The sequence below is a fragment of the Necator americanus genome, chromosome X (genome assembly GCF_031761385.1).
Source record: "Necator americanus strain Aroian chromosome X, whole genome shotgun sequence".
Classification (NCBI taxonomy): domain Eukaryota; kingdom Metazoa; phylum Nematoda; class Chromadorea; order Rhabditida; family Ancylostomatidae; genus Necator; species Necator americanus.
Window position 1 is genome coordinate 23,532,180 of NC_087376.1, and position 13,926 is coordinate 23,546,105.

Consider the following 13,926-nt stretch of genomic DNA (forward strand, 5'->3'; position numbering starts at 1 on the left):
ATAAGCTAATAGGACGGTAACTGCTCAGCAGATTAGCACCTGGGGATTTAGGCTATGACACTTTGGCGGCTATGGCGCGCTGTAACTATGGCGCTTTTCCATACCTCCGGGACTTCACCTAATAGCATTGAGATGTTAAAGATATGGGCTAGAGGACAACATAAAGCAGCAACACATTCCTTATATATAAACGGCGGTATTCCATCATACGTTTCACTAACCGACGGTTTAAGAGACTTGAGGTATTTGTAGATATCTGAAGGATGGAAAAATATGACGCTGCACTGCTGTTGGATAGGAGCTATGGCAACAATTTTTGGAGTATTACTACTGCAGTCTGAAGAAAACACACTGGCAAAATGCAGGGCTAGGGCATTAGCTTTATCAGCATCTCTGATACAAGTAGCTCCTGTTTGATCCACAAAACCAGGAAGTCTTCTATTGCTCTTCATTTTGTGCCTTAAGTATAAGTAGAAAGGCTTCATGGATTCGCTGTGCACTAAGCGGCGTTCTCGATAAGAAAGATATCTTATCATGTGGAAGTCAATCTCAGAACATACATTTGCACAGCGGTTATGTAAAGGACAGTCTAACTCCTCAAAAAAGCGTTGCCTTTAAGAGATTAAGGCTTTCACAGTAGAGATGGAAGATCCGAACAAAAAGCGCGAGGAAATCGAAAAAGGAACAAATTTTGCAAGACCCTTATAAATCTTCTTGCAGAATCTGAAATAAATGTCCGAACATGAAGAGTATTGATCAAATGGAGTAAACCAGTCAACACCAGAAAAGTAATTGTTCAAGGAAAATTAATCAGCCGCGAAAAAGTGAGATCGGAATTGTTGGAGCTGACGTAGATGCAGGTGTTTCGAAATGGACAACTGCATTGTCGGATGAAGCTAGCAGTGGAAGAAGCTCAACATCAAGAGTGTAGGTGCTGGGTGTAAGGAGAATGTCAAGAACCCTATCAGCGTGGATAGGCAGACTAACATTTTGCACGAAACCAGCAATGATGAAGAAATCTAAGAAAAGTGATGAAGATGAGTTGAAAGCTATGGAATTAATCTAATCTACATGCAGATTGAAGTCGCCAAGAATAGTAGTTTGATAATTCATAACCGCAAGATCGCTAAGTACGTCTACAAGTTTTCATCATCAGCAGCAGAACTATTTGAAGGACGGTATACGAGTATAAAACGAAATTGCGACAAATTATCAGCGGACAAAATTCCAGCGGAGAGTAAGTCAGCTTTAATATCGTTGTCAGAAGTAACGATTTGGGCACTAATAAATGCCTTGACAAGAACGCACACCCCACCTCCTCTTCTCATGGATCGATTCGGACGACAGACATTATGGGGCAGGTTGCCAACGAGCTCAGAGTCTAACATTTTAGTGGTTAACCAAGTTTCAGTAATAAAAATCAGATCCGGTTTGTACAAGCAGAGAAACATTTGTAAGTGATGCATTTTATTGACGATACTGCGTGCATTAAACAAGTATGATTTTAGTGTTGAGGAAGCACCGTGCAGCTTTAGCCGTTTCTCGATGTGCTTCGCTTAATGTCAGAGATGTCCCTTAGGTCGTCACGGTAAACCACCTACTCCGCTGAGTTTTTCCTCTGTTACGCTCACGTGCCTCCACTCTCAGTTCATACTCTCGTTTCCTTTCATCAGGTGTCATACTTCTGCGGATATGAACATTGGGAAAACCTGCACCGCGAAGAAGGCGCGCATTAGCAAGCGCTCGACGCCAGTAGAACTGAGAGGGGAAAGCGACCTTTACTAGGCGCGGACGTGAAGCATTAGGTTTACCCATCCGGTATAGATCAACTGGACGACAGCTCTAATGCAAGCAAAATATCGCTGACTTTTTCCTCCAGGTTGTCCAGTCTCTCTGAAGACTCTTAGTCTGGGAGGCCACTGATTACTACGCTCAGCAAACGCTTGTCCGCTTCAAAATTCAAAATGTTCGGCAAAATCTATCCTAACTTTTTCAGAAAGTGCTGCCAGCATCATACTTATAACAGGGTCCTTGTTCCGTTCAGCAATAGCGCTGATCAGTTCTGTTGCTGACATTTCGTCATAGTTCGCTTATATTGTATCTGTAAATGCCGTTCTAGTCTCCCCACGAGGTTAGCCTGTGACGAAAGTACAGCTTGTTTTCTTGCAACGCGAGTGGATCTAGTTGGAATGACTTGATCTATATTTGACCTGCCAAGGAGATATCGATAATACAATCGTTCAAAGCAGCAGGCAAAAAAAGGATTAATTAAACCGTTAAGAGATCAGAGAAAAAGATCGAAACGGGAAAGTATAGGGATTCAAGTTACCAGATGTTAGAAATATAGATGGGAGTGTTAAGGAAAAAAAAAACATTAAAAAGATTAGGGTAAGTTAAATGATTAAAACAGTTGTGTGAGAATAGTTAGAATGTTAAGAAAAATAATGATGGTTAAAAAAAAAGAATCTTAGATTGAACCTAATGTGATAAGGGGAGAGGCAGGAGAAGAAACGTTAGAGAGATGAGTAGGAATAAGTAAAAAATGCGAGAGCAGACAATTACGCAGCCACCTGACGCGCGCCAACCGCGAACCCAAAAATTGTCCTTGCTAGCTTTCATTAGTTAGAAAGACCTTGCTAGCGTTCATTTCAGTTAGAAACCTTGCCTTCCGTCAGGCGATCTTTTTCCCAAGGTGTTGATAAGACTGACGGTAGGTTCTCCAGATGTTCGGATCTAATCCGCTCGTGACCAGCTGTTGTACGACTCTTGACTGAAGTCAGGCTTCGGAAAAGAGATTTTCTGGTACTACATCCCAAATTTTCCTCCATTGGTGGGTGAGCAAGTGGACGTGGTTACTCAAGGAACTGGAGTGGAAGTCGTAGGTTTCCTTTTTATCAGCTTCCGAAGGTTCAGTGTTTCTGGCCATCTCCGTCATATATATGTTGACATTCCATCGGCTTAAAGAGCTCAAAGAGGTTAGAGGGATTTACAGCTTTAGCCAATACTGCTTCCTTTTCTTAACCTTTCTTTATTGTTGCTCTGCAGAAATTTGTGAATTAGGAAGTGAATTAGTTATTGTGAGGGCAGTAGACTCCCATGTGACTCTCCTTCGGCGTTCTTATGTGGTTGATTTTGATGTTGACCTGAAAATTAATGATCTTTGTACTGCATACTTCTTTCAGTTCTTTAAGTTCATGTTGAAAGCATCGATCTCTTTCTTTTCGTAGCATGATGCTGGACTGTCAGCGACCTAGATTGTCAAAGTTCAAGAGTTCAGAGGAAGAGAACGCAAACTTTACCAACCTCTCTGTTATCGTAAGGTTTTGTCATGTACGTGTGACGATGTCATAAAGGGAATAGGTTGCAAGGGAAGGGAGTCGTAAAGGAGTGTGCGGTGGCCATTTGTGAACTGAGGGTAGTATGATAACCAGCACAAAATATTGCGTAGTAATTAAATAATTACATACATCACAAAATAGTACAATAAATAATAATATTCTGATGATTACATGAAATACAAATATTATATTTAGTTTCAGGCGTAGGACAGTAAAATGAAAGCATCAAAATTTCGTTTTGACAATGCCCAATGTATTGACAATGTAATAATGAGACCACGCAGGTTCGACACCCCATTGTTTTTTCCATCACCTGGTCTTTTTGATGGGGCAGAGATGGGAAAAATGGCATTTTTCCCGGTTTTGTTAAATCAAGAATTTGGAATTTGGATTTGGAGATCAAGTGATCCAGTATCTGATAGAGAAAATTCTCGGCTACAACATACTGGAAGATTGCTTTGCTTTGCTCCTCATTAAGTTACTCTGAATTATTGAATTTCATTCAAAATCACACACCTTTCTGCGCGTGTCCGAAAATTTGGATTTTGGCGATTTCTCCATTCCGAAAAAAATGAGGCGATGCTTTAAAAAATCACCAGCATATTCGAATGGAGAGTCTAATAAAACCTCTATGTGCAAAATGTGGTTTCTCAAAATTTAGATAGGACATTTCCAAAAAAAAGTCGGAACATTTTAAATTTTGTCCCATTAAAATTCCAAAAGGGCTAGGAGTTGGAAAAAAAGCGATGTGACTGTTTTTTAGGGCGAACATTCTTCTCTCAAAAACTACCTGAACTTTTTCTTTTAGTCCTCTTATAACGAAGTTATTCGCGATTTCAAGTTTCTGTCTTTTTTTCCAAAAATTTGCTACGGCCGTGAGTAGAATCTGGGAGACCACATTGTTATATTGCAGGGAAAAAATGTTGGTTTTTTTTTCGCTCTTTTTTCTTCGTCTTTCTGTGATTCAACATATGCACCTGACGATCCTACTTTTTGGTCGTATTATGTGCTTCGATCAAAATTCAAAGATATTTCATAGATTTTAGAGTAGAAATAGAACAGAATAAAATCGGAAATATTTAATATTTAAGTGCCACTATTTCAACAGCATTTCAGAAAATTTGCGTCTTCTAATAAACGGTATTTCTTCGCTTCTGTCAGCTCTCGATTTTCACATTTGCCATTTGTTCCTCGGCTAATTTTCGACTTTTCGAAACACATGAAATTTCCAGTATATTGAATTAGCAGCAATCGAGAACTGCCGCAGGAACGTTGGAGGAGAAGAAGAAGAAAAGTGGGGTAGGGGGGTCATATTCGAAAGAGTCGTGTCCCGTCACCATGCTTGACCCCGAATGTAAATGTAAGTACGTTTTATGTTGAAGTCGCTACTCTAGTCATTTTCCTCTGCTCAGGCAAAACTCTAGCAATACAGCTCTCTCAGCTCTAGCAATACAGCCCCTCCCAAAGTTGTCGTACTAGGCTCCCTTCCCGAGTTTTTGTTTTACTTTTGTGTAGAGCAGGGATACCTACAGGAAGCCTGTTAATTTTTAATTCTTCGAAGCTAGGTAAACTGGGTTGTTGTCGGTGCTCTGCAGTTTTCCTCTGGCTGCTCATCTAGAAATGCGAAGATTTTTTTTGTTCGAAGATACTCCGGATCGGCGACCTTGCACTTTTCCATTGTCTGAAATCAGGTTTTCGGCTGGAGATGGATGCAAACAAGGTTGAGTTTAGCCGTTAGGAGAACTACAAAGCTTGATCCATGCCGTGCACGTTTGTTTATTGCAAAATTTCTCACGCATTTCAGTAATGCAACCGCAATGATGCCCACCCAGCGAGTGGTCAGCTAAGTACTAAGCAAGTCCACGTAATTGCCTATTTTTACTCAATTACTACTCAACTTGAAATCGTTATATCTGTGAAAGCGTTTTGGAACCTAGTTAAACAAGTACTATCTTTAAATTGCAGATCTCATTCGATAGAGGAGGAATTTTTGCAAGGTGCCCGATCTGATTCGATCATGTCCTTCATGTCGCGTGGAGTAGATGAACTTCGTGGAGGAATTCGTTCGCTGCGGCAACGGGCACGGAGCTTACGATTCTCTTGCAGCAGACCACGACCATCACCAACTATTCATTTGCGACTATGCTTCAATAGCACAAGTAAACCTTGGACAATTCAAGATGATCTCTCCAGCACTGAAAGTGTACAGGTGTTGTGTGTTTTCGAATTTAGATTTTCGGGACGAATTAGAGTGTATTTTGATACCTGTGCATTTCATTACACATTGACAGAGTACTTCATACATTAAGTGTGACATGTAACACTGACAGTATGTTTCGTTATTCTACGACTAATCTTCTGCATTCCTCAGAAGAAATAACCCTGACACGGTCGTTCCGAAAGAGCCCAAAACTTCTGCAGCCGCAAATCAGCTGGCAAAAACCTACGAGCATCTCAAATTCTGATGAAGTCGTCATCTTCTGTATAATCTCATAGTTCTCTGTTCAACTAGAACTAGTTTTATTTATTTATACCAAGAGAAACTCATTTTTCTCGACTTCTCGGTGGTGTTTTTGTATCACATCACCTACTCTTAAAAGCACCATCTCATGAAATTGACAACGTTAAGGTATCCGTGGGACAATATAGAGTTCGGATTGTAGATTAAGAGTATGAGCGTGGTTATGCCCAATTCTCCTTAATTGCCCAGAAAACCGACGTGGAAACCATCTTAATTCCTTCGATCCGTTAGAACATGACACCCTTGTACATGGTCCGGTTCCTTCAGCCTATCCTATTGGTTTTACTTGAATAGATTCCCAAAGAAGCTTCATCAAATTTTTACCGCGAGCTCGTGAACGCTGTGCGTCTGCCAGGGTGGGGCGTTCTAGCGCACCTCGCAAGAAGTAAGATCGTTTCGCATGCTTTTTTTCAGGACGATTGGGTGGAATTGAGCTTGGGCACCTCCGTGCTCTTAATCTACAACACTATAAATTTACACCGTTCCACAGAGATCCCAAGATTCTCACGCCAAACAGTTGGCTTCCAAGCCTACCAGTGTGCGGGACATCGCTCGAGAAAGAAACCTTGGCATTTTTTGAGGCCAGACGGAAGGTAAACAAGTTGGCACATTATACAGCGGGTTGCCCATCCACATTTCTCATAACTCTCAGGTGATAGCAAAAACTGCCTGTAACCTGACTCTAGATCCAGTGTTGTATAGTATTTATGATCCACTATCTTAGCAAGTATATCATCGATCCTCGGCAACAGGTAATGGTCAGGAATGCTGATCTCGTTAAGAGGACGGAAGTCGACACAGACCCGGAGGAAACCGTCGTTCTTCTTCACTAACACCGTGTTGTGGATCCAAAGAATATCACTTTATACCATGCGATCTGCTTGGAACAATTTGTTTAGAGACCTGCAATCGCGTCGGGCTTGCGTTGAAGATCACCGTAGTGACCATCAGCGAGCGAACACTCAGGTGAAGAGACTTAGCAGAGAGAACAAGTGAGAAATGGTCAGTAATTTTGAAGTAGCAGGTGACAAAAGTTTCCGCACCAGTTGCCAAGACTGTAGTCTAGGCGATTCGCACAGAAATTTTCTCGACGCCGTCTGTAAGGTTGGCGGAGTCTGATGCACACTTTCTTGTTGATCAGCCACACAAAATGTACGGTTTTTATAGTTTAAGTTTTGTGTTGGCAAACGACCAAGAAAGTCGCCCAAAATAATATTGTAGATTTCTACCTCACTAGGAGCACAGACGGATTCTATGAAACAAACAGGCTGGTACAGGGTTAGCGAAGCAACATTGGATTGGACATCGGCACTAAGCTTAACGGAAACACCTGCCATACCTATTGTGCACGGTATATCGCGGTTCCCCATCGCAGATACCTCCAGAAAAGGCACCGTCTACTGGAACTGGAGTATACTCTTGCAGCCATGCAGCGATTACACCCGCGAAAGAAGGTACTCGATCAACCAGCGAACCTAGACTTGAAGATCGGGGCGTAGAGCCCATGGTTACTATTGCGCGAACAACTGCACCAATGATTCCAGAAAGGATAAGAATAAGCGCAACTTCCAGACAACGGGGACAAACCCAACGGGGACAAACTCATAGCGCACGGTAACAATATCAGAAACGTTGAGGGCTTCAGAAATTGAAGAAGGCGAATTAAAACAAACGGCTCTAGCTGAAGCACACAATGAATCAAATATAGAGCAAGTGAGTAGCAAACGAATATCTGGCAAGTTACAAGATCTTAAAGAAGAACTGTGAAGATTGACCAAAGTATGGGTATCGGAACATCCGGGCTTTAAGTTGCAACGAGAGGAATAATAACAATCGTACTCCCTATTGCAAAAACGGTCTGATTTAAGTTATGGAACAGAGTAGAATTACCTTTGATCTCTTTCTTGTTAAGGAGCTGGTGACTGACCTGGCATCGTTCCACTTTTTCGTAGTCGTCGGGGCAGTGGCATGTCGGAGCGTCTTCGCATCTCTCCCGTGTATTTTGGCACCGTCCCTGAACTTCTGCAAAGTACGGATGAGACGCTCTGTGGCGTTCGTCAAAGAACCTAATCTGGATATTGGAGCAACAGCCCTAAAATCTGAACTAGATATCGGGGAACAGCCCTAACTTTAGAAGACAAACGAGTGACAGGCGAACCCATCACTACGTGAAAGAATGACGTGGAGAACACGCACCACGAGAACCAGGAAGGTGAAAAACGAAGCCTACCGTTAACGAAATTCACCATCACATAACAAATGCGGCACTATAGTACAAAGAATTAGAAAAAAGTAGGACGGTAAAACAAATATTATTGGAAAAGGCAAAAAGTTCAAACGAAGTCGGAAAAAATGTGGCAAGAGCCATCTAGAAAGTAGAAAGTGTTACAAATGTTAAGAGGATATAAATTGAAAAACAAGATTTGTTATACAAAGGAATCTCAAGTAGTATCGACCACAATGAACGCACGAGATTAAAGAGAGAAAAGAGAGAAATGCCCCAAAAACAATAAGTATACGATGACAGGGATAGTAACATAAAAGTCCTAACCGAAAAAAGCAGAGGAGTATGATCAGCAGAGTACCAAGACAATAAGTTTCCAACTAAAGAGGATAGGGAGCGGGAGCTCCTTATATAGAATGACAAGGCGAAGGCAGGGCCGCGCGAGGCTTGGCTCGTGGGTTTCGCAGTACCCACGTGCCAAGTCGGACATAAGTGTTTCGAAACTCCACGTTCAAATTCAAACAAGTCAGGCTACCGCAGCACCCTGGTCCACGTCCAAATCGATCACGCCAAATTTCGCAACACTTCGATTCGAATTCAAACACAAGGAGAGTTTTGAAACCCAAGGAAATGCTCAAAACCTCCCAAAAACAGAAAGAACGAGAATCCAAACCGAAATAAACTACAAAAGAAGCACAGCGGAGGAGCTGAACGAACTGCGCGCAGAATGGAAAAAAACCGAACACAGTTACCAAGCAAAATCTGAACCAAAACACTATGAACACCTCCAAAAAATGAACCACTCTAGCAAACAATGTAATCGAAACAACTCACCGTAACATGTCCACAACACTAATATTGAAATCTTGCCGTACCGGTCTATACTACTAACCAATTTACTAAATTAGACATCTAGCCATACCGGCCAACCTGCTAAATTCCATAGATATCGAGCCGTACAGGTCAACCTACTAGCATACACAGCCATGACCTAGTGCACTCTCGCGCTTCTCGGTCATGGCTTCGCTCCCAGGTTAAAAAAACGGGTCCGGCCCTTACGCGCGGTCCATAACTGCTATCCTCATCCTCCGTACTTCACAATCCACAACTCAGGCGCCAATTACCTTGGTGCTTCACAACTTTTCACATCACGATTGACAGAAACGCGCTAAGCAACCTAGCTGCCTTACCGCACTATTCGGGCCCCCTTAACCCACAACATCTGCACCGGACACAACTCATTACCACAATGACTCAACTCAGCATCAGCACAAACAAAAAACTTTTTTGAACTTTTTTTTTGGCGTTTTTGCTCTTTCCTTTTTTCGGTTATTAATCTTTTCGAGCTGCATCTCTTTCGAAAACAAACAACGCAAAAACAAAAGTACAGAAGTGACAGAAGTGCGAAAGTTCGACTTTCCTCGAATCTTGGCATAGAGATTGCAACTTGTCGATAGTCAAATCTAAGCAACAGCCAAGATTGTTAACAAACTTTATTACGGCTAACGTTTCGGCGCTGTCGCCTTCGTCAGAGCCTGGAAAGTAAGAACATTTGCAATATATCCTCTCAAATGCCTCATCCAAAAGAGCTTAAATCGTTGTGCCTACCTCAGTAGCCGCGTTGCCGTGATGTTAGCGGACATCCGCGTGGTGCAATCGCTCCACTAATACTAATTAGGATGCGACCCGCATATGACCCGTAGATCAAGACCCGCAAAGGTCTTGATACAGAGCAAGCTCGTTGGTCACGGCTGAGCACTCTTCCTTTCTATTCATTTTTGGAGCTTTTGCATTTATCCAAATGCTTTTAACATTCTGCGAGCTATAATTTCGGGTCCGTACGATAGAGCTTGTAAGAGAAGCCCTTTCTTAGAGACAGAAGATCGTCTCAGAAAGGCTATCCATCCAGTTTTTCCGCCGCTGTTTGAAGTACAATGTCCTTCCGAACTTCATCGCCAACAAACGACTTCACAAAACATGCGGACTGATGAAGGGAAGACAGCGAGTGAAAGGAATCGAGCAACTACTACTCCGAACAGCACTGAAGACAAAACAAGACCTATTGTATTCGATATTGTTAAAATGTGCTTGTAAGAAAGAGTGTTGTAAACGATTCGTGCCTGTGGAAGAGAACCAACCTTTGGTAACCTTTGGAAGAGAATTGAGGGTGAGTCAGAAGTCATTCGTGATAATATTCGTTCTAATGCCAAGTCTAGGTTACAAGGGAAGGTTATTGTATCGGGAACTGAATCAAAAACAGCCTATAAGAGTAGTAGCAGACCCTGGTAGTGTTAACCGTAGCGATATTTCCGAAAATGCAAAATTACCGCCTCGTGTTTCGGTCATGGGCAGTGTATCTCTTTCTAATAATGCGCTCTCAGTTTTTGATATGGACCCAATTTTCTCACCTGTTCAAGGGGTCGATAGGGCCCAGGGTAGTACGAAAGATAGTGGGCAGCCTACAATACGTATATGACCGTCTGCGATATAGAGCAAAGATCGGAGAGAAAGAAACGGGTAGAGGAAGTGATATTGATGCAAATTTCACTTTGGTGCCATTCTTCGCAATGATATTCAAGCCAGAGAATCTCCATCCTCGAGTGGATGGCAAGTTTCGTTTGTTCACCACATCAGTTTTCTCGATTCTTAAACGTTTTTCGAGGAAACATCCTATTTTTAACCTCACGCCTAGGCAATGGCTCTGGCCTACGTGAGATACGCGAACTCTCAACATGTGGTGAGATAAAGGTCACAATCAGCGATAAGGGAGGAGAGTTTGTGGTCATATCACGTGAACTAGACATGGCCATCACTCGAAAACATTTGGATGACGCTACACTTTACCACTCTTCGTCACATGAAGAGTTCATAAAACAAAGTCACCATCTCAATAGAGTTTGGGTGGAGATTGGAAAGGCTGCGGAGATACATAAAACAATGATCACAAAGCTGAAATACGAACTACCTACATGCCCAGTTTTATACCTGCTAATAAAAACACACAAACTCTTTTCTTCTGCTTTCCTCTCAGAAGACCCAGAGGTATTCAAAGTATGTCCTATCATAAGCAACGTAGGTGGCCCCACAGATAGAATATCTTGGTTTTTGAACGCTATACCTGCACCATTGCCCAAATATGTTCCCGCGTACCTATTCAACGCCAACATGTTCCTTGAGCAGCTTAAAAAAGCGCGTTCAAAAAAAGAATATGTCATCGAATCTTTCGATGTCAAATGGCTTTATACAAATGTTTCAAACAGCGCTGCAGTGCAAGTTGTGTTCGAGCTACTCGTAGAACATCGAGACACCCTAGACTTGCACGGGTTTTCCATAAGGTAAATTATGACGCTCCTGGATAAATGCTTAAAGTGCTCCATTTTTCGTTGGGCCTGCCACTATTATAGACAGTTCAAGGGATTGGCCATGGGACAAAGACTAGCTCCCACACTAGCCATTGCATTCATGTCCAAAATAGAACAACCCACTCTGGAACGAAAACCTTTCCTGTACTGCCGTTACACTGATGACTGTTACATTATATGTCCCACTCAAGACGAGATGGACACTTGTTTCAAGCTTCTAAACCAGCAGTCCTTCTGCTCACCCTTGGAAAACCAAGAAATCTGTGGTTAAAAACATGTTTAGGACAGCCGTAAGGGTGAAATCAGATGTCCAGGAGCGGATCGATGCGATCAACCTAGCGCAACGTATCGCGAATTCTAACGGTCACACTGGTAATATAGGGCGTAGGCTAGATCTTGGTGCTCAGCGGGAATATGCCACAGTGGTTGAGACGAATAAGATTAATTTCTGTCTGCCCTTCATAACCAACGACTTGAGTAAAGCTATGCGGGCTAGTATGGTGAAATGCGGTGTCGAGGAGCTAGTGAGAATTGTGGAAATACCTCCAGCAAATCTCAAAAAGCAGCTAGTTCAAAATAGAATGTACGATCGCTTCTGTCATACTCCAGACTGTGTAACATGCCCATTCGGGAAGGAAGGGGACTGCATGGTCTCTGATGTAGTCTATCTAATTTCGTGCAAAACATGTGGGGACCAATATATCGGCGAAACAGGGCGACCCATCTGTGTTCGCATCAGAGAACGTCTAAAAGGGATGAAACAATCGAATGCAGCAACCCCCCTCGGAGCTCACCGCAGACAATGTCAGGAAAATGTTTCTTTCTGCATAGCTGTCACGGTCCTAGAAATTATAGCCCGCAGAACTTTAGAAGCGTTTTGGATAAATGCAAAAGGTCCAAAAATGAATAGAAAGGAAGAGTGCTTAGCCGTGACCAACGAGCTGGCTCTGTATCAAGACCTTTGCGGGTCTTGATCTACGGGTCATATGCGGGTCGCATCCTAATTAGTATTAGTGGAGCGATTGCACCACGCGGATGTCCGCTAACATCACGGCAACCCGGCTACTGAGGGAGGCACAACGATTTAGGCTCTTTTGGTTTCTGTTGTAATATCCTAGGGGATGATGACTTGATCTGGATGAGGCATTTGAGAAGATATATTGCAAATGTTCCTACTTTCCAGGCTCTGACGAGGGCGACAACGCTGAAACCTTAGCCGTTATAAAGTTTGTTAACAATCTTGGCTGTTGCTTAAATTTGACTATCGACAAGTTAAACCCTTACCGCTAACAGTGTAGTGCCCCATTGACCGTTCGCAAGATGCACACTCCATGGTAACGACCGAACAACGAAAACAGAACGAACGCAACTACATGACTACACGGAGCACAAGGAGGAAGCTGGAAGCATCACTAGCCACCGCTCGACACATGCGATTACACGGCAGCGAGGGGTCAACCACTCGCTGCTAAAAGCGTCGTGTGTAATACAGCTCCTCGTGAGGTTTGGGCTGGTATCGCGGTGTCCGGTGGCCAGGGTCTTCATGTGCTCATGTGGAAGCTTTGCCCGCGAGAAAGCTCCACCTCCGGTGTTGGAGAGCCCCGCCTCTAAATGGAATATTACGTTATCGCTGAACTTGCAAACGGAGCGTATCGCTTGCATCACTTACAATTGTTTTGATCGAAACGTAATTGTTGTAGCTTTTGCAGGTCAATTTCGTGTTTAGGACAGGTAGGTATTAACGGTCTTGACGAAGAAACGACCTTTCGTAATGGATCAAATTCAGCTCAATCTTTATAGTTTGAAACTTGTTCTTTCAAATCCGCCCATCTACATTAGCATGCAGCTATCGCCACTGACTTGACTTACTGACTTAATCGGCGGGCCGATGTCATCGCCTGACGCGATTACCCGCATCTTCGCCGACTTGTGCCGTCTTTGAACACAGTTCTGCCCAACCTTCTCGATCTTCTGCGAGAGCTTGCACAGGATCAATCCATTCGTCGCTATTCCATATTCTGCAAAACATTACGTCTTGCCTGAACTGCCTATCCACGCCGAGTTTTATCAGGTCCTCTTTCACCACCTCAGTCCAGAACTTCCGTTTTCGGCCAGGTGGCTTTTCCAGCTCGAACCCGACGAACTCCTCAGAACTCGTTGAACAAGGCGATCTGCCGGTCTTCTTAATATATGACCAAAGAAGCGAAGACGATTTGCTTTAGCCACTTTCGACGGCGGTGCAAGATGTTGATGTCTTTTACGAGTCATCCGCCGGTACACCACATCAATTTCTGTGTAAAGATCTTCATTGTTACATACCCTAGGCCAAAAGTAACCAAGTAGCCGTCTAAGCAGCTTTCGTTCCGTGCAGTCAAGCTTCTCCATAACCGTTGATGGTGCTGCCCAAGTCTCCGATCCGTACATCATGATGGGGCGAATTGCGGATAGGTAGACTCGCAGCTTGACTTCGTTGGTGATGGG

General features: G+C 43.1%; 3 protein-coding genes across 4 annotated transcripts; 2 read left to right on the top strand and 1 right to left on the bottom strand.

Moving 5' to 3' along the window:
* Positions 1 to 54: 54 nt before the first annotated feature.
* RB195_025073 (uncharacterized protein) lies at positions 55 to 12,419 on the top strand (the record flags this gene model as incomplete). Its single annotated transcript, XM_064213074.1, has 6 exons — positions 55 to 242; positions 802 to 927; positions 5,304 to 5,547; positions 7,235 to 7,313; positions 10,776 to 11,418; positions 11,729 to 12,419. 6 exons carry the CDS (start codon positions 55 to 57, stop codon positions 12,417 to 12,419), a joined length of 1,971 nt encoding a protein of 656 aa, XP_064068955.1.
* RB195_025074 (uncharacterized protein) lies at positions 3,069 to 13,872 on the bottom strand (the record flags this gene model as incomplete). Of its 2 annotated transcripts, XM_064213076.1 has the most annotated exons (4): positions 3,069 to 3,143; positions 7,787 to 7,881; positions 13,357 to 13,463; positions 13,532 to 13,869. In XM_064213076.1, the coding sequence occupies 4 exons, from the start codon at positions 13,867 to 13,869 to the stop codon at positions 3,069 to 3,071; spliced, it is 615 nt and encodes a 204-aa protein (XP_064068956.1). The 2 variants fall into 2 exon arrangements, with proteins under 2 accessions (XP_064068956.1, XP_064068958.1); XM_064213075.1 differs by lacking the exons at positions 3,069 to 3,143; positions 7,787 to 7,881 and having other exon boundaries at positions 13,337 to 13,463; positions 13,532 to 13,872.
* Positions 11,721 to 12,419, top strand: RB195_025075 (uncharacterized protein; the record flags this gene model as incomplete). Its single annotated transcript, XM_064213077.1, has 1 exon — positions 11,721 to 12,419. One exon carries the CDS (start codon positions 11,721 to 11,723, stop codon positions 12,417 to 12,419), a length of 699 nt encoding a protein of 232 aa, XP_064068957.1.
* Positions 13,873 to 13,926: the final 54 nt, after the last annotated feature.